At 53.8% G+C, this 19,981-nt stretch overlaps 1 protein-coding gene and 1 pseudogene across 3 annotated transcripts in view; one reads left to right on the top strand and one right to left on the bottom strand.

Annotated features, from left to right (window-relative positions):
* Positions 1 to 19,981, top strand: part of Fubp3 (far upstream element binding protein 3) — a 49,019-nt gene that overhangs the window by 13,779 nt on the left and 15,259 nt on the right. For 2 of the 3 annotated variants that reach the window (XM_023700440.1, XM_023700442.1), the window contains 7 exons: positions 1,550 to 1,655; positions 12,060 to 12,093; positions 14,229 to 14,278; positions 14,616 to 14,687; positions 15,812 to 15,869; positions 17,734 to 17,896; positions 18,903 to 19,001. In XM_023700440.1, the coding sequence (XP_023556208.1) occupies positions 1,550 to 1,655; positions 12,060 to 12,093; positions 14,229 to 14,278; positions 14,616 to 14,687; positions 15,812 to 15,869; positions 17,734 to 17,896; positions 18,903 to 19,001 (582 nt within the window). The remainder of the gene's footprint in view (positions 1 to 1,549; positions 1,656 to 12,059; positions 12,094 to 14,228; positions 14,279 to 14,615; positions 14,688 to 15,811; positions 15,870 to 17,733; positions 17,897 to 18,902; positions 19,002 to 19,981) is intronic. The other variant, XM_023700441.1, reaches the window with a different exon arrangement.
* Positions 6,042 to 6,485, bottom strand: LOC105743406 (annotated as a pseudogene).

Below are 19,981 nucleotides of genomic sequence, written 5' to 3'. Positions count from 1 at the left end.
AAAAAAAAAAAAAAAAAAAAAAAACAAAGAAACTGAATAAACGATGTCATGCCCGGGGGATCTTGTGCACGGAGGAGCGAGGCTGCCTGGATCTCAGCACTAATAATGGGGGGTGCGCCACCCACCCCAGCGTGCTTGGCCTCTTGAGCCTAGTTCTCTGTTTTAAGTATCACAGTTGTCTCTGGTTGTTTGATGAAGGTTGTGTATCTCTGTGTCGGTTCCAGCCAGCCTCAGGCTCCTGGACACCTGGGCACTGACCCGGCACAGCCGCTAGGGACTTGGCTGTAGGGGACCTGTGCCAGCTGCTGCTCCGCCTACCCTGTGTGGCATGTGCAGCCGGGGGCTGTGCTGAGAGCAGCCACGGTGGCTGTGCCTTTGCTTGAGGGAGAGTTGGCTTATTGTGAAGATCGCATTTAATTTCCTGCTGCAAACAAGGCAGATGAGTGAGTCCTGTTTCCCATTTGTGTCCGTAGAAAAATGCCAGCAGCCACATTTGCCTGGTGGCATTAGCAGCGAGAAAGTCCGCAGGATGTCTCTCTCGGTCGGTGCAGGAATCTGGAGATTGCCTGGATCCCTTTGCCTCCTGTTAGAAGGGGCTTCATGAGTCTGTAGCTTACACCCTCTGCCAAGAGACGTTAAAGTTCTCAGCATGATAGATCTGAAGAGTTGGCACTTTGGAGCAGACGAGGGGACCAGGTACTGGGAGTTGAGTCAGGACCTTTGCGCTGAGCTACATCCTCAGCCCCTCTCCCTTTTTTGTTTCTGTTTTTGTTTTGTGGTTGTTTTTTGATTTACTTTGAGACAGCCTAACTAAGTCACTGAGTTGCCCAGGCAGGGCTGGAGCTTGGGAGACCTCATGCCTCAGACTCCCTGAGTGCTGGGAGTGCAGATTACAGCTGAGTACCACCAAGCCGGCTTCCTTTTTGGTATTCTTGGGTAATGTGTTGCCCAAGGGAAGGAATCCTGTAATAAAACCTTTCCAACAGAGAATTCCATGTTGTTTTCCTGCTTTTTTCCCCTTAAAATGTAGCATACGTATTCTGTTTGGTGGCTGCTTAAAAATACTTTGCTTGGGTTGGGGAAGATAGCTTGGTGGTCCAAGCGCCTACCTGGCAAGTGTAAGGACCCGGTCTCAGTCCCCAGTACTGCATGTGGTACTGGCCCCAGGACCCCGGGCATGCTGTGCTGCCCTGAAACTGGGCGTGGTGGTGCACACCTGAAATCCCAGTGCCGGGGAGGCTGAGACAGGAGGGTCACTGGGAGGCTGAACCTCCTAGCGAGACCCTGTAGAAAAACAAAAGAAAAGAAACTTTGCTTATAGAAAACACATTTTGGGGACCATTTTATTTCTAAAGGCACATTATTATTGAGACCATCTGTAAGAAACTCAGTTAAGTAGGGGGACGTGTTTGTCCTGTCACGGCAGCGGTGAGGAGCGTTGCTTCCGGTAGGGGAGAACCGTGGTAAGAGCCCCTCGTAGAAGACTGCTCTTTCTCCTGTGAATGCAGCTGTGTATTTACTGAGTATTTAAATCTGATTCTTTCTGTAGATTGCTGCTAAAATTGATTCAATTCCTCACTTGAATAACTCCACGCCTCTAGTGGACCCCTCAGTGTACGGCTATGGAGTGCAGAAGCGGCCCCTGGATGATGGAGGTAAGTCGCTGCAGACGTCTGCCTGGCAGGACAGCAGCGCCTCTGCCCGCTTCGCTGACTGCCAGCCGCTCCCTCCCCAGCTTCTCCCCAGCGCCCCCTCAGAGGAGGGGCTGGGGGAAGTGTTGAGGATGGTGTTCCCAGCAGCTTGCAAGCCTTTGAGTCCATGTCCACCTGGATAATACAGGAAACCTGTTAGCCAGGCCCATGGCAAGGGCTCGGCCTCGAGGCTGAAAGTCAGGGTCCCGCTTGAGATCTTCTTCAGTTTGCATGGTTTCCCCAGGCACGCTTGGGGACTGAAGTTTCCACTTTCTCCAGAGGACAGCTGGGATTTGGTGCGAGGCTCTGAAGCAGCAGCACAGGCTGCATCTTGACCTTGCGGAGGGGGCAGTAACCTTTCTGCAGTTTCACTCCAGGGGGTCACATCCCTACCTGTGGTAGGCGCGTCATTCATTCATTCCTTATTTCACTGGTTGGTTTGCATCCCCTGCTGCATGCGCCCAGGAGCTTGTGCCGCCTGGCCGCGCACGTCAGCGGTGCTCAGCTCTGCTCTGTGCATCTGTCTCGCCCTGCTCTCCGAGCTGTGGGGTGCACTAGGCTGCGCAGGAGTCTTCACTGCTGTCCTTGCTGTTGGTTGTGTCTGTGTTCCTTTCTGAGAGGGACAGTAGGATCGGGTGCAGGGTGGTGTACACTGTATCTCCTTTTCTCAAACAAGTTTTTATGTATGTAGCGTATAACTTAGTGTGCCTGGGAATTCTGAAGGAGGAGATGCCATTGTCTTAGATCTGGGGACTTTTTTGGGATAATTATTGAGGTTCACAGGGTAAGTGCTTCAAGGGGACAGCACTCACTTGAATGGAAAGTTCTTGTCTGTTTAAAGCTCTTCATGACCACACACGGAAGCTGTCGTCCGAGGCCTCTGAAATGAGGTGACTCTTAGATTTGCTGCTCCACACCAGTGAGCTTTCTCTGCTCCACCGGTGTTGGAGGTGTCTGTTCCTGTCTGGTGACAGTTGTGGCATGCGGTCCCCCTGGTTCCTTGTGCAGGGGGCAGTTGTGCTTTGCCTCCTGCTGCAGGATGTCAGTGTAAAGGTCAACTCGCTGTCCGCGCCACACACAGATCTTGGTGAAGAGTAGCGTCCCTCTAGTCTGGTGTTCCAGAAGTCAAGATCAGTGTGTTTTACAGCTCGCGCAGCCTTTCTTCTCCGAGGCCTCAGCCTTGTCGTCACCCACAGCCTGCTGAAGTGTGACCCTTAGCGGGAAGCACTCAGGTGTCACCGTGCCCGTGCACAGGGAGCACCTCATGTCTGCAAGTGGATCTCTGTAGGCTGGCGCAGACGCTTGTTGTCTGAGAGGCACTGTGTGGGGCCAGAGCCCCACCTGTGGTGCCACGCGTCGCAGCTGTCCTAGCACTTCACATCTGCTTTTGGAGAGTAAGTTCTCACACGGAGAACGAACGTGGCTGCTCCTTCCCCTTGGCCCGGTGAGAAGGGCAGAGTGGGAGCGGCTGTGTCCTGCAGGTCTGAGACTTCTGTGGACACCCAGCCCGTGGACGGTGGACTGTGTGGAGGACAGGACATTCCCTCTGGCCTTTTATGCTCTGTATAGCAGTTCGATAAAATCACTTCTCTTGTTTCATTTCATTTCATTTTATCTTGATTTTTAAAAACTGTGTAGGGGGCTGGGGAGATGGCTCAGTGGAATAAGCACTTCCCTGGCAAGTGCAAAGGCCCGAGTTCAATTCCCGGTTCTGCCAAAAAGAAAATAAATAAAAACGGTTTAGCCCACGATGGCTTCAAATGCACAGCAGTCTTGCCTCAGCCTCCAGAGTGCTAGCAGTACAGGGATCGCCGGTGTGCGGCACCTGGCCCAGCCATTAGTCCTCTCCAATTGCGCACTTAAAGGACAGTTACACAAATTTGTTGCTCCACGTGTAGAAATCTGGCTTGCTGTCCTTCCTCAAGAGCCCCAGAACCCTGGCGTGGGGCCTGCTACAGCCTCGCTGTGTCCCTCGTCTTCTGGTGACAGTGAGGATGGGAGAGGAACTGTGTGAGCCTCAGATTCGGCTGGGGGCGGCGCTTGCAGGTCTGGGCCCCCATGTGTCTCAGTCTGGGGCTTCTCCTGTGAGCAGAGTCTGGCAAATCCCAGCACTTCCTTCATAGCCGCTGCAATTTCCAAGGCTTTTGTTTGGTTTGGCCGGGTGTCTGGACGGAAGCTCCCAGATCTGTCCTTTAGCAGTGTGAACTTTCTCACTCTCCTGAACAGAGTTCTTTAACTTTCTGGAGGGCAAGGTCCAGTGCCCTAAAATACAGAAGGTGTTATTTGGGCCTACTTAGAAATGTGTCAGCTTTGAATTTAACTTGAACCTGGAAGTAGGGTGTCTTTGGGGTGTTGGAGTAGCGTGGATCCGTCCTGATGACAGGAGGACGTGGGGCTTTCTGAGCTCCGTGAGAGAATCTGCTTGGAGCCCAGAGCCTGGCCGCGAGGCCCTGCTGGGTGCCTGTCCTAGCACGAGCAGCCCTCCTGCTACCCCCAGCTTCCAACGACGAGCTGCTTTTACTATTAGCATCTGCAGTCTTTTTACTTTGTTTTTGTGTGTGGAACTGGGGATTAAACTCAGGCCCTCACGCTTGCCAGGGAAGCACTTACTCTACTGAGCCGTCGCCCCAGCCCCGGCATCAGCAGTCTCCATACCCACCCACACTTTCTAACAGTCTGAGGTGTGCCTCTGGCACTACACCCACTCAGGGATCGGCCCTGGATCCTGCCCGGGATGCACTCGTGCTGTCCCACCTGGCGCCGCCTTCATGCTGCCCTGGAGCCAGTCTGACCTGTTTGGTCTTCTCCTAGGGCAGAGCGACGTGAGCCCCAGCGACCAGGGTGCTTCAGATGTTCCCACCCTGCTACTGCCTCCCGTCCCCTCATCTCACATCTTGCCAAGCCCTGGCTGCCTTCTGCCTGGCAGCTGTGACTTCCTCCTGGGGACCTCACACTGTCTCTGACCTCTGTCCTGGCCTGTGCACTGCCTGTGCTTCCCCGCCCCTCCTCACACTCACCTCATCCAGGAATGCTCGGTCACCTGCTGTCTGAGTTGCGTAGTGGCCCACTTGTCCCCTCCTTTGCTATGTGAGGACTAGAGGCTTTCACGCACCTCTTGTACCAGAGTCTCTGTGAGAGTGACCCTTGGTCCCCCAGCCCAGGTAGTGGAAGAAGGAACTCTCCTGCTTAGCTTTTCCCTCACGGTATCCTGTTGTTAGCGTTGTCAGCATGGGAGGAGGAAGCTCCAAATGAAAGGAGGCAGCATCGCGAGTATTAGCAAACTTCAGCTTAGCCAAGATTGGGGCACTTTCTCCTGAAGCGCCAGGCAGTCGAGAGCTTGAGCCAAGGCCCTGCCCCACCACTCAGCTGCGCAGCCACGTCTAGGAGCAGCACACATGCAAGAAAGCGTTAGGTCGGGGACGTGTGCGAGAACAGCCAGCCAATCTGGGCATGGGGCGTACCTGCCTGACCTCTGCAAAGCCCCACCCCTGTCCTAAGCAAGTCTCCCACGGTGTGGCAGGGCCTGTCCCCTTGCTGTCCTTGCCCTCAGAAGCCTGGTGACCTCGTGTACTCTAGAGCTGGTGGACACCAGGAGAAGCTGCCGTGTCCTCAGCGCTCCCAGAAGGGAGCACGGCCTTGGGTCTGTGCCCGAGGACAGCTTCGGGTTGTGCCTCACCCTCTCCCTACCCTCTGTGATAGGCCCACATCCTGATGGGGGGCATGCAGGACTCCTACTCTTGCCAGATGACCTTGAAGGAGGCCCACCTTCCCAACCAAGGACAAGTCTGTGCTGCTTGTGTGATCCTGTTTGGTGTGACATCACTGCCTGAGGATTTGTTCCATTAAAACAGGGTCTTGCTGTGCAGGTCAGGCTGGCCCTGAACTCCTTTTATAGCCCAGGTTGGCCTTCAACACCCTGCCTCAGCTTTCCAAGTGCTGAGATTAGAGGCATGTACCACCACAACCATCTGCCTCATTTTATTTTATTTTGGCAGTGTTTTTTTGAGGTGAAGTAAGATTTTTGGGCATACGATCAAATGAGATATTTGTAGGAAGATTGGAAGAAAACGCTTGCACAGTCCTTCTGAGGTCTTATTTCAGCCCTTGTAGCGCTGGGCAGACAGACAGGAAAAGCAGAGCACAAAGAAAGTGTTTTTGTTCATTGGGTTTTTGGTGGATTTTAGTTTTGTTTTGGTTTGGTGTTTTTTTTTTTTTTTTTTTTTTTCCAGAAGGCTAGGAAATATTTTATTGGCAATCAGGGACGCAGCCATAAGAGGGAAGTGCACAAGACTGCAAACTAAAACCTACTAGTCAGCAAAGGCCCGTTGGGCCAGGAACACTGCATCCTGGGGTCCTCAGTCTCCCATCCGTAAATACACAACACAGGGCAGCCAAGACAGGAGGCAACGGCTCATGTGTCCCAGCCAGTGACAGAATATATACTTCACTATGAGCGACAGGGTAGGGAGGTACAGAGGAGGGAAGACTCATCATTGCCTAAGACCACCTCCTCCTCTCAGGGCCAACACCAGGTGGAGGACAGAACCACCTAGAATCTTGTAGTCACTGCTGTCCTCTCATCATTCATCTGTTTGCCGCTATAGATGAGCCGCTGCTGTTGTGGCGGGATTCCCTCTTTCTCCTCGACACGCTCCTTGATTCGCTCCACCTTGTCTGTGGGTTCAATGTCAATCTCAATCTCCTTTCCGGTCAGCGTCTTCACTTTAATTAGCATCTTCTTCTCTGGTTGAGGTGGTGTGCGGATAAATTGGTGCGTTTCCCGCTGCGGGCAAAGCTTCGGCTTCCTAGCACGCCTAAGAAAGTCACTTCTTTTGGTTTGGTTTTGTTTTAGTTTTCTATACTGTGGATGGAGTCTGGGGCCTGTACACTGAGGTACACCCCCCAGCCCTTTTTCTTTTCTTTTCTTTTTTTTTTTTTTTTTTTTGAGCTAGGTTCTCATTATGTGGCCCAAGCATGTCTTGCACTCAGGAGCCTCCTGCCTCAGCCTCCCCAGGGCTGGCGTTACAGGCATGTGCCACCATGCCCAGCAGAAAGGTTTTTAAAGTCCCAGACTGTTAAGAGATGATAGCCAGTGGTGCACACCTGTGATCCCAGCTACTTGGGCTGAGGCAGGAAGATCGCAGATATGAAGGAAACCTGTGCAGCTTAGTGAGCTCCTGTCCCAAAATAAAAATTTTAAAAAAGAGCCCACAAGCACCAGAGGTCTGGTTTGGGAAAAGAAGTGGAAATCTGCTGTGCTGGTGCTTTCCCTGGGGAGGCAGGTGGTGGCCAGCAGGGTGGCGAGCAGGTACCCAGCTGTGCAGAGAGGCACAGTGCTCAGGCTGCTGGTCAGGACTCCTGTCTGCCCCCTGGGGTGACTGCTCTGAGGCTGTCCACTGGCTTCTTGCCCTTCCTGGGCAGGTGTGAGGGTCTCAGGAGGTGGGCAAGGGCTGGGACTGGGAAGCCCCAGGTGACTTGGGAGAGGCCTGACTTTATCAGTAACCCCAGCCTTTCCTTCCACCCTCCATCCGTAGTGAAGTGGCATTGCACGGGGCTTGTCCATATCAGGTGGCAAAGGAGTGAACACAGGAGCCTCTTGGAGACATGGAGCAGGTGGCTGCAGTGCTCAGCCGACAGGGGGAGTAGTAGAGTTTCTCACTGGCTCGCCTGTGCTTGCTTGGCCTCTTAGCCTGGGGCAGGGAGGTGCTGGGTTCACTGAGTCCCTGGATTTTCAAAGCTCTTAGGGAGTAGGTGCTTTAGCCAGAGTGGCTTTGTACCCTAGCTGGATGTAAGAATCACCCAGGTGGGGCCAGGGAGATGGCTCTGGAATAACCGCTTCCCTGGAAAGCGCAAGGGCCTAAGTTCAATCCCTAGTTCCACCAAAGGAAAAAAAAGAAAAAGAATCACCCAGGAAGCTTTCGTTAACACTGTGACGGTATGGGCTCCCCAGAAAAGTATTTTGCAGTCTTACAAAACTGTAGTCCTTCCCATATAGCCCACAGGTGCACCCCTGAGTGTTTATCACCAGGAAAGGAAAACTTAATGGTTGCACAAAAACCTCTCCGCAAGCCTCGAGACAGTGCCGTCCTAATGACCCCCTCCCCAGAATAGATGCCCCATGAAGGGCTAAAAGGTCAGCCATGTCATGGAATATTACTCGGCAGGGAAAAGGAACAGACTGTCTATGTGGCAGTCTGGACACAACTCCAGGAAGTGCCGCATACTTCCTGGCTAGCCGGTATTTTGGGGATATTTGGAACAGTAGGTGAGAGATGGGAGGAATTAAGATTGAACACTGGAGGAATTGCAGGAGGGGTAAGAAGAGACCAAATTACAAGGGAAGTTGCAGCGGAAACTCACAGAGACTGCAGTCTGGAGAGGTTCGTGCTTTGACCAAACACAGAAGCCTACTCAGCCATAGGACTTTTCTGTGGCCCATGTCACATCCGTGATGGTGTAGCTTGAAAGTCGCATCAGCTGGAGCTGAAGTCCCAGCTCTGCCAGTAGCTAGCTGTGTTACTTTGGGCGGGTGTCTTAACATGTCTGAGGCTTTCCTCACCTGTAAGCTGTAGCTCATTACACGTCATGAGATCATCTGTCACTTAAAAACATTGCTAACAGTCTGAGTAAACAGTTTCCCAGCAGAGCTAGTAGGGGTGCTGAGGCCTGAGGCCTGCGTGGCGGAGGCATGTGCGCACACTCTTACTCTGTGCACACGTTTTCTGTGTTGTCTTCAGGTGAGCTCCTCGTGACGTCCTCTCTTGACCTCACTGGCTTAAATGAAAATACAGCTTGGGGCTGGCCAAATAGCTCAGCAGATCAGAGCGCCTGCAAGCAGGCATCGCCCGGGGTTCGATCCTCTGGACTGCTGTGCCGGCCCTGCCCCACCCAGGGCGCGCTGAGATGGGATGAGACTGGGGGTGGTGGTGCGCATAATCCCCGCTCTTGGGAGGCTGTAAACAGGAGACCAACCTAGTAGTGAGACCCTGACCACCCCTCAGACCCTTCCCTAAAATAAAAAAGAAAAGACAGCTAAGTGCTGTGATGAGAAGGTCCCGGAGTTAGTGTTCCATCTCTGTCGCTCACGGCTCTTGGGGTGAGGCCCTGGCCCTGCACCCCTCGGCCCTGCCAGGCCAGATGAGACCCCTGCTCACGCAGCACCCTGCCTGCCCCACCCGAGGGCTCACTGTCTCCTTTGTTGTTGCGTCCTTGGGCCCAGCCTCGCATTGGCACCTGCGAGCCCAGTGGGGGTCGTGGAGTGCAGCAGTGAGTGAGGTGCCCAGGGGAGCAGGCCCCATCCTCCGCGGGCTCGGGGAGGCACTTGACTAGACTGCCTGGCGGACTGGCGAGTTGAGAGAAACTTGAATCTTCCCTTGCTTTTGATAATTTTTTTTTTTAACATTTATTTATTTATTTATTGTGTGTGTGTGGCCAGCTCAGCCCTCCAGGTGGCGGGGCTGGCTGGCATGTGGTGCTGGGGGATCGAACCGTGGTCCCTGTGCTTTGCCAAGCTTGTTCCATGTAGGTGCTTTAGACCAGTGAGCCATCTCGCCAGCCCCCCCTTGCTTTTGAAAAATAAATATTTGCAAAATTAATCACAGGTTACTTGCCAGGGTCCTTCCGGTTGAACTTGGGGAGGCAGACACAGGAAGCCTTTGTGTCTCCCTGGCCATGGGCAGAGAGTCCATGGGAGGCCTCCCAAGCAGCAGGCAAGGTTCGGTGAGGTGGTGCTGAGCCCCAGCCGTGCAACCGGGCACGGCCGCCGACTGCCGCTCTCCTTCCTGGGGCTTGTGGGCCGGCAGGTGACTGTGCGTGGACGCCCGCTGAAAAGTCGGGCCTGTTGCCCAGTAATAAGCTTGTTGGTGTTTCTTTGGGAGAAGATAAAGGAAGACTGTTCCCCTCCTCACTAATACCTCTGGCCACCTGACTTTTGGAGCATTACTGAAATTGGTAGAGTATCAGAGGATGACTTCTTCTGTGAGATGCATTTTCTGCGCGCAGCCCAAGCAAGCAGCCCCTAACTGCGCGGTGTGCAGGATAAAGGCGAGCTGCCCTGTGTGCGTGAGTGCACACAAATTCAGCGGAGGGGCCTTGGGAAGAGGGTGAGGCTTGGCCGGCCAGCTTGCCCTGTTAGCAAGAAATGGGACTGATTTTATTCAGCTTTTCCACTTTTGCAGTAAAGTGACTGCACTTACATTAAACTGAGCTTGGTAGTCATTCCCACCAGCCTCCTGCTGTGCCCCTGCTCCAGGGAGGACCAGAAGGAGGTTCTGGTCCTGGGGCTGGACACCCACTTGCCAGGTGAGCTGGGACCTCTCCCAGCTGTGCTGACTTTCGGTTTTAGGTCCTAAATGTGACTGTGCTCTAAGGGAGAGGGTCTTCAGCGTTGGGTCGCAGCATGTGCCCTGGGAGGGGGACGGGGCTCCTCAGGCCTCCCACAGTTCACTCACTGACTGGATCTGGAGCCGCCCTCCTAGGTGGTGTGGCCCTCCCCAATAGCGTGGAGCCGTGGCTTGTGTGGCTTCACTTCCGTCTCTGCACACCAGCACTTGTCAGCAGAGTTGGATGTCAAAGATGGCACTGCTCACGTGACATTTGTGCTGTACACATTGTCAAGAAGGAATTTCCATTTTGGTGGTGAGTAGAATGGCTGCTGTGAGTGGCCTTGGAGAAGACGTCCTCTGAGTGTTCCCCTGAGTCGCAGGGCTGTCTGTGGAGCGCTGCCCTCTGCTCTGTTTCTGTGGCTCTTCTGAGACCGCTGTAGCTGAAGGTCATGGGCCGTTTCTGTCTCTGACCCAGCAGGCAGTGGCCAGGGGCCTGGTCAGTGGGCAGCTGTCCTTTGTCCTCCTAGTTCTGGACAGTGGATGCTTTACCTACCGGGAGATGAGTTCTGGTGGCAGCCGAGAGAGCTGTGCTTGACTCTGGACCTCAGTGGCTAAGCAGAGCCTCAGGTACTCTGCCTCCATGTTTTCCGTTTGTTTATCTTCTTCCTTCTGCCTTCGGGGGTGGGCAGCCCTCTCGGTGAGGTGAGGCCTCGCTTAAGCTGGGGGTTGACTAGTTTTCGGGTGGAATAGGAATTGTGAGCTCTGTACCCCAAGCAGGAGCATTTGTTACAGTCCGAGTAGGTATGCAGAAAGAGCACTTTAGGAGCCCGTTAGAAAACAGCGCTCTCATCCCTGAGACAGCAGAGCACAGCACGTGGTGTCAGTATTTTGGCTGCAGACCGTTATCTCGTTATTGAGCCGGAAGAAATTCCCTGGTACAATTTCAGTAAGCTTAGTAGCTTCGCTGACTTCTAGCTAGCATTGTTTCTCCATGCTTTAACTTCTTTCGAAATGTCACAATCTGCTTTCTTTTCCTTTGTGTCTGACCAGCTACTGGCCAGACTGAATGACAGGATTGCATTTGAACAGGAAGAAGAGCAGCAGGAGTTGTGTGTTTGCTGTGTCCACCCTTTATGCGTGCGTCCTGAAGTTGATGTCGTGGACCCTGTCCGTTCCCTCTTGGCTAGCTGTTAGTCGCGTTCTCCAGAGGTGCATATTTGAACGTCGGTGTTAGCCTCTTGGAAGGCACCTTCAGGTCTTCGCAGTGTGTGTGGGGTTTGTGCTTGGTTATTGTCTGCTGACTCTATTTCCTGTGCTGCAGTTTTCGAAAGAGAAATGCCACAGAATCATTTTTGCTGATGGCTAGTGAAGGAGACACTCATCAATAGCTGAAAGAAGAGAAACTGGAACAAAAAGCGTAGCTAAAGTGGTTTTGTGGGAATGTGATTACAGAGTCGGTTTTAATAATGAGAGGCTCTTTGGCACTGTTGTCTCTGTGAAATGGGCTTGAGAGGCGGCTGCAAGTTCTTAACGGCGCACGGAGGGCCGCGGTGGGCCTGGCTGGGGAGGAGGCCGCGAGGCGGGGCCACCAGGAACATATGTGCCTGTTCTCAGTGACTACAGCTGCCACTGCGCAGTCCTTAACAATGCTTCCGAGGAGGTTAAATCTTCTCATTTGTTTTTAAAAGAGAGAAGGAGCCCTCTCCTCGGCTTTACATTGAGTTGGGATCCCAAGCAGGAGGGAGGTAGGAAGTTAGAGGATTTAGGGAGGCAGGATTTTCTCCCAGGCCTCTCAGCATGTGGACACACAGATCAATTTCTTATCCTGCGTTCAGCTGGACTCTGGGCTAGAGACAGTGCTGATCAAGGCGTCCCTCCTGTGTCATATCATGTAACGCATTCATTGCAGCCGCTGAGCCTAAATTACTGTTTGCTTTCTTTCTGCCTCCTTTTCTCCCTGAAATGGTAAGAATTCGTGTAAGGATGAAGTTAGTTTATCCGTGCTAATGCTTTGATTTTTCTTTTCTCTTTCTCTTTGCCACAGTAGGTAACCAGTTAGGGGCCTTGGTACATCAAAGGTAAGCAGTGGGTTATGTTTTATTATTTATTGATCATTTCTAATTGTTTATTGATCCACCATCTGTACTAGAGTGTGAGGAAGTCAGAGGTTGGGAGCGCAGGAAGCCCTGGGCTCCATTTCTTTAAGACTGGGAGTTTCCTGCAGCCCTCTCCGAGACAGCGCAGGCCGGCCCTGCAGCCGTAGAAGGCCCTGGAGATTGGCCCCTGCTGCCAGCAGCTGCAGGACGCGCGGAGCGCTGGAGCTGCTCTTTCGCCTGACGATGTACATTTATTTTTAAAGGAGAGAATGTGAAATTGACCATCTGGTTTTAGGGTTTTGCCTGTGTCTCACAAACCTTTAACATCCTCGCTCCAGAGTGGGAGGCCTTGGCATCGCAGAGAGCACTCCTAGTGCTGCAGATGCCAGGGTGCCAGCCTGCCTTGGCATAGGGACTTGGCAGGGCTTCAGCCAGGTGCCCGCTGGCCCTCTGTCTCTGTCTCCCCTCACAGCTTCTAATAACTGCCGAGTAAGGACAGCTGAGCTTTAAAAAAGCCAATCTGTAAGATAAGCTGTTCATTGTCCAGTGTCACCCTTAAAGGGGACAGGATATGGTGCCAGTTTCTTTGCTGGAAGGTCTCCCTTAACCTTCACTGCCCACGTCACAGCTCTGTTCTCTGCATTCTGCATGAATTTTGGAATTTTAATAACCAGGATCAGTTAGCCAAAATATTTATATCAGATTCTCTTGTGTAATTTTTTTTTATTAAAATAATGTAAAAACAAGGCTGTGTTCGTCTCAAGCCCTGGATTTCCACTTACACCATAGCAGGGTGTCGCTTTCCCAAGTGATTATGCTTGATGCATTAGATGGGTCTCAGCCTCGCCTTTAGCAAAAGGCCCAAAGCAGTCATCTTGGGATATTTCTTCCCCAGAGAGCCCATTAAGGTTCCTAGGGGTCTGGGAACTGCCGAGCTGTGACATTGCCCCGACACAGGTCCTTGAAGACCTTTAGCCAGTCCCCAAGTACTGTCTTCTGAGAGGAGACGGCTCGTGCAGTGCGCAGTGGGAGCAGCAGCCAGCAGTTGCTCCACGTCTGGGCTGCTGTCAGCCTCTGGTGTCCACTGTGAGATGCGAGGCCTGCGGGGCCGAGTAGGAAGCCAGGCCAGGCACTGGCTGCATTGGGGTGAGCGTCCGCGCTTCCTGCGAGGCTGGAGCGCCTGTGCATGGTCCAGGATTGTAAACTGCAGCCGGAGGAGACTGTTTGCTCCATTGCAGTGACAGCGTGGCAAGTGCTGCTTATGCTATTGCATTTCTTCTAAGTGTCACACTTTCCTGAAAAATGGCCACTTCCTGCAGTCCTCCTCATGATGGGTAAAAATCCAGCTGTGTGAGAGATGTTTAAAAATGCTTGCCTTAAAAAAAAGAAACAAACAAACAAAACACTACTTGCATTTAGCTTCCTTCCAAGGTAAATGTTTACATTTAATTGCTTTCTGGGGTGTTGGGTAAATTGGATATCATCCTCAATACATGGTATGGCAAATTGGAAGGTTTGTTTGAAAAAGCCAATGCAATAATTAAAAAAAGGAAAGGCACATAATGGACAGCTCCTTCCCGGTTTGCTTGGCACCGTGGCCCCTGTGGACTGCTCGCTCCATTCGGGGACACCTCACCTGAAAGACACGGACACTTGCAGGGAGGCCAAGAGGCGACCACAGGTTGGGAAACAGGTGAAGGAGAGAGTGTTCCTTCCTCTGGAAAGGACTCTGTGATAGAAGTCTGAACACCTCCGTGGACTCTAGAGGACCTTGAAGATCCCGGGTTGGTGGCTGGGAGCCAGGAGGACCTGGCAGCCGAGAGCAGCTGTGTGCGGCAGAGGCAGGTCCTAGAGGAGCTGACAGTTGAAAACCGCTCTGAGATTTCTTCCTCTGCTGGGAGAAGGTGGAGGCTGGATCTGTTCTGGGGCAGGTGCCTGGGGCTCCCTACCTGGCCCTCGAGGCGCTGGTGTGTTGGTCAGCTGGCCCGGCTCATTGGGAGTCTGACGGCATTGCCAGGGTGGGAAATTTGTGACTCTGAAATAGCTGCAGGAAAAATAAATAAAACAGCTGCCGAAATTTTTATTCTACAATATTTCCAAAATGTTTTTGTTTTCAGGGCAGTCATAACAGAAGAATTCAAAGTGCCTGATAAAATGGTTGGGTTTAGTAAGTATCTACCTCATCCTCCTTTCCCTGCCTTTCTGTGTGTCCTTTTGACTCTGAGCCCGCTCACGTGAGCCACCTTGCATGTGTTCGCACAGCCAGAGTGCTGCGGGCCTCGGGCCATGGCAGAGCCCCGAGCGTGCGGCAGGGCAGGCCCCTTCCCTTCCGGGTCGTCCTCCGTGTCTGCCTGCTGTGTTCCACGTGTGCTTTCTGCTGCCGTGGTGCCCATAGACTGCACGAGGGCTCGGAGACTGGCACGGTGTGTTGTGAGCTCTGAGCCAAGTGTGCATGATGAGATGTTAGCCAGAGCTGTATTCTGACCTTGTTCAATTTGTTTCAGTTATTGGCAGGGGAGGTGAGCAGATTTCACGGATTCAAGCAGAATCTGGTTGCAAAATTCAAATTGCCTCAGGTAAGATTTCTTTTTCAGAGATCTCAGTTCAGTAGAAATGAGTATTTTGCAAATGTTTCCAGCTTCAGTACTTTTGCCTGTTGCTTGGAAGTCTGGGCTTGGTGAGGATGTGTGGCTGCTGTCGGCTTGCACTTGTGGAGCTGGACTCCTGCAGGAGCGCTGGAGCACAGGCCACCCAGACGGCTGTGCAGAGGGCGCCGTGGCAGGGTGCTGCCTAGGACCTGTGTTTTCTGCACCAGAATGTTATGCCGGGCACAGTGGGGCCTGAGGAGTCCCACGGCTTTGGGGTCACTCTGGGGACTGCACACTGCCTCCCCTGGACAACTGTCCCACCCCTTTGTGGAAAGAGGATAGCTGGGGGTTTTGGCCAAATCAACACATGCCAGACACATTCCCAGCAGGGCCAGCTTGGGTGGCGTGATATGGAGAGAAACAGATTAAAGAACAGGTTTTATTTTATTTGCACTTTTATCCTCTCATTTGAGTTTGACCTTTTTCCAGTGGGAAGGGATCTGGGGATATTTGATTGAAGAAATGTTTGTCATTCTATAAAAAATACTCATCAGAGTGCTATTAGGTATTTCTTTTTTTGAGGAAAGATTTTTTTAAAGTAGCTTTTTAGAAGCCAAAGCATCATGTGTGGTGTCAGGTCTGTGCCCGCCAGACGGTCAGGGCCAGTTGCACACGGTGTCACTGACCTCTTGGGACAGGCATGCAGTAGCTGGTGGGATAGTCCTGACTTGCTTACCTCACGTTCCCCACTGGTGTGCCTCAGAGCTGTTTGCAGACATGTGACCGTTGAGGGCTACAAGCGGAGAGGCTGAGGGCTAGCACAGTCAAGTGACTCGGCAGGCCGATAGCGCGCAGGTGGTACCGGAGCTGGGCTGTGCTCAGGATCCGTTCACAGCCCTCTGCTGCGTCCTCCTGACTCCCCTGTGAGACTTGTTTCTCCTCTGAGAACAGCTCAGTTCAGTCCCCAAGTGAAGTGAACTGTCTTTTTGGGAGGCTGGGCATCTGTGGGGCTGGTGTAGGAAGCAGCCCCGGAGAGCCAGTCTGCACACAGGCAGAGGCACCCGTTGCCTGATGCCCACCAACACACCTCATCTTCTTGATTCTTCTTATAGAGAGTTCTGGGATTCCAGAGAGGCCCTGTGTACTTACCGGAACCCCAGAAAGTATTGAGTAAGTTTGTTTTATTTACTTTTTCCTTTCACTCTTCTTCCTCCTTCCCCAAGTGGGGAGAAATGGAAGGGCAGAATCGATACTGAACACCGTCAGTCTGTGCTGCAGCCTGGCCACCCAGCAGATGCTCCCATAGGAAGACTGGGAGGTCACCACACCAGGGGAGCTTTTCTGTTACTGTCCCAAGGTGTCACCTCTTGCCCTCTCCCTGCAGAGCACTTCACAGCTGTCTTAACATCTCCTTTGCAAGTGAGGCAGGATCTCCTGGGTGCAGATGTCGGCCCACCTGGGGGTGCTAATCAGCTTCCTCCTTGTGTTAGCACCTCCTGGGCAGGTCTGGACCAGTGTGCCTGTGCCTGCAGTCCTAGCCCAGGTGTTCGTGGGGCTGGCCCTCTTCACCCTGCTGACATTAGTGAACCCAGTACATCCACTGCGTGTGGGCTTGGTCACAGCCAGCTGTATGGAGCAGCTAGAGGCCCTTTGACTTTGCGCCCGCGTACCAGCTGCAAATGGGCATTGCTTTTCTGTCTGGGTGCCGCATGCTCAGAGCCTCAGGCCAGGGGCCGGCTCCTCGCCCCGGGCGGTCCTGGGCAGGGCTGTGCTGACTCTAATCACCTTACTTGTCTTCTCCAGTCTACTGAGTGGCGCTGCACTTGGGGACGGGCACTAAGATTATGTCTGGCTCGCTAGGTATCGTGGTTTTATTGTTTCCATTTCTCGGGAGTCTAGATGAGCTTGAATTCTCTTGTGCTGCAGCATTGCAAGTGGTGAACCAGAATAAGTACTGCTAGCGGGTGTGCACTGGGAGCAAGCTGGATGGCTTGCTGGAGACGAGGCATTTTTTTCTCCCAGCACAGGTTAATCTAGTGCACCAGCAAAATACTAAAAAGCCGCTGTAACCGAGAAGATAACGCAGAGTGATTGTGCACACAAAGACTACAAAGGCAACAGCCATTTCCTCTCTCCTCCTCTCTCCCAGCTCCGCTAACACTCCAGCTTCCCTGGCCCAGGGAGTCCAGGCCATGGGATTATCACTCTGGGGGAGCAGACATCGGCCTGTTGAGGGACCGAGTCTTTCTCTATCAAAGGAACCAAAATCTAGGTGGTGTTTAGTAATTTGAAGGGTAAATTCTGCAAATAACAGCCAGGAAAGATTCTGGTGCAGAAACGGGAAGAAACTGGCTCGAAGATGACATTGGTGGGCCGGCCACCCGTGCCACTGGGCGGCCTCCCCCCCCCCCATGCTGGGCGAATCTCCAGTAGCCTGGCGTGGGAGGCTCAGGGTCCCTGCAGGGCTGTGCAGGGCAGCCACCAGTGGGGGCGCGCTGAGCGGGGCTCGCCTCCTGCAGCCACATGGTGACTTGTGGCCCCAGTTTGGAAGTCAGAGCAGTCGTGTCCGTTGTGGAGAAGATGCTCAGGAACTGGGGACTCCGACAGGGACGACTAACCCTCGCTCTTCCTTTCCGCCTCTCATTGCTCTCTCTCCTGCCCTTTCTAAACAAGCGTGTGGTGAGTGCTGACTCTGAGAGTGTTAACTGGGTGGGGAGAGAGCCGTGTGAAGAAGTGAACGGATGCCCTGTCACCAGAGCAGATGGCTTCCCGTAGGAGGCAGCCACAGTGGTGGAGACGCGGGCAGGGCAGGGCAGGGTCCTCAGCGGGGCTCGTGTTTCTTGTTGAGTGGCGGTGTCGGCGTGCGTTGCTTCTGAGTTCCAGCTGGGTAGCACGGCGGATGGCAGAGCCACCTCCCGGGTGGCTGGGGGCAGGAGCTGGAGCTGGATGGAGGGCTGCCCTGACACCTTGCGCTCGCCCTTCCTGCGCACCTGGAGTGTTTCGTGCTGATTCTCCTGTGGTTCTTCTCCCAAAGACAAGCCAAAAGACTCCTGGGGCAGATTGTCGACCGCTGTCGGAATGGCCCTGGTTTTCACAATGACGTAGACGGCAACAGCACGATCCAAGAGATACTTATCCCTGCCTCGAAAGTGGGCCTGGTCATCGGCAAAGGAGGAGAAACAATCAAGCAGCTGCAGGTATGTGAGCCCCACACAGCCCTGAGCAGTGCCACCAGGCTGCCCGTGTGCACCTTCTGCCCTGCTTGGGTCTCCTGTGCTTTCAGCATTGAGGCCCTGCTGGGTTTGCTTCATCCCAGAGGACAGCGTCTCCATCTCTGATGTAGGGCGGTGTCAGAGTAGGCAGGCTGGCCTGGCCTGCCATGCCCCTGGCTGGTTGTGTGTTTGCTCCTGGTGTCTAACAGAGGGGCCCTGCTCTGATGGCAGAACTGAAGTGACATTCATAGTTTTCATGTGAGTCTGTTGCTGAGTACAGCTGCTTTTGGCTCCAGAGCGCCTCATCTGAGAAGCCAGGGCCCAGACACATTTCTGAGGTGAATGACCCCTGTAGGGTTTGGCTTGGGGTATGCAGTCAAATGTGTACTTTTCACAAGCACACAGAGTGGCCACACTTAGTGAAAGAATGGCTGGGACCAGGCGTCTGTGAGTTGTCTGTGATGATGCTGCAGTAGTTAGGAACGCCCCTTGCTCCCAGCGCTTGGGGACGTTGGGGCTACAGGTGGGGGGGCAAGGCTCGCCGTGGTTCACCCTCTTGCAGTCCTGCCTTGGCCTCCTTGGAATATCAGCGCTTAGGGTTTGGGGTGTCCAAGTGATCCAAGAGATTGATTTCAGAGATGACTTCAGCCCACTGCTGGTGCGCCCTGGTCCGCGCAGCCCACTCGAAGGCCCCTCTCTTGCTGGAGTGTGGCGTGGCACTAGGCCGTCCTCGTGAGGTCCTGCTTGGCAAATAAAGCACTTAGCGTTGTGCAGAGTGGAAAGGGCTCCCTGGCGCTCAGGTGTCCGGGGCACTGGAGACAGAAGAGAGAATCATTTGGGAAATTGCTCTGCGAGTCTTGCACGTTCCCAGAAGCAGCCCACAGGCCAGGGCGGACAGCCATGGCAGCTGGGCGGACGGGGGCCTGGGCTCGCAGTGGACACAGCCCAGCCATCCTGTGTCTAACAGCAAGGGCTGTGCTGGTCCCAACAGGAGCGCACGGGAGTGAAGATGGTCATGATCCAGGATGGCCCACTGCCCACAGGCACAGACAAGCCCCTCCGCATCACTGGGGACACCTTTAAAGTGCAGGTAGGGACGAGGCTGGGGCGGGGGTCCTGGGTGCAGGCCTGGCTTTCATCTGATGTGATAGCGTGCTCCTGTATGGGTTAAGCCGCTCTCCTGAGCCAGCACGTGATGCGAGAGCATGGTGTGGACCTCCTGGCTCTGGGCGGCTGTCAGGAGCACGCACATGGGAGAAGGGCTCCATCCCGGTCTCCACTGCCTGGGGAGGAAGTGGTCCTCTGGGGCGGAGCAGAGCCAGCCAGGAAGTGTGCGTGGTGCTGAAGGCTGTGGCGGCTGGCGCTGGTCGGCATGGCTTCAGGCCTGCTGCTCAGGTCCACTCTTGCTGCCTTCGTTTCTCATCCTGCCTTAGCCTTTTATGGCCTGTCAGCTGCAGACAGTGAGCGGAGGTACCAGAGCCACGGGAGCACGTGTGTGGCCTCGTGCAGGTGTCCTCTGCCTGCACCCCTGGGACGATGGCGCACTGCCCAAGAGCACTAGGGCCTTGCCCTCCTCTCGTCCACCTCCCCTTGCCATCCCGGAGTATGAGCAGGCCACGGGCGGGGCAGAGCTGTCCTTGGTGAGGTGTGTGTGCCCACCTGGCTGTGTTAGCGTAGCTCCCCAGTGACAGCTTGGCCGCCGTGCACCACTGGGTCTCTTCAAGAGTCCTGTGCTTCTTAGCCTTCTCGGTCAGCTGAGCTGGTCACGATCCACGTGTGAGCATAAGAGTGTAGGCTGCTGGCAAGGCAAGGGCTGGCCTTGGGTTTAGTGCTGTGGCTCCTCTCCTTCCGGTAGGCCTGGACCTTCCTCCCCAACTTCTTTACGTATAAATGGAGAGGATAGAAAACTACATTGCAGCACTGCACATGGTGGTGCACACCCAACGTTTTGGGAGGCTGAGGCAGGAGGATCACAAGTTCTGGTCCTGCCTGGGAAACTAGAGACACTCTATCAGAATTTAGTGAAAGGGGGGCTGGTGAGATGGCTCAGTGGTCTAAAGCACCTACTTA

The sequence above is a fragment of the Octodon degus genome, unplaced genomic scaffold (genome assembly GCF_000260255.1).
Source record: "Octodon degus isolate 3935 unplaced genomic scaffold, OctDeg1.0 scaffold00123, whole genome shotgun sequence".
Lineage (NCBI taxonomy): Eukaryota > Metazoa > Chordata > Mammalia > Rodentia > Octodontidae > Octodon > Octodon degus.
The sequence above is the reverse complement of the archived record's forward strand: the minus strand, read 5'-3'. Positions and strand labels throughout refer to the sequence as shown.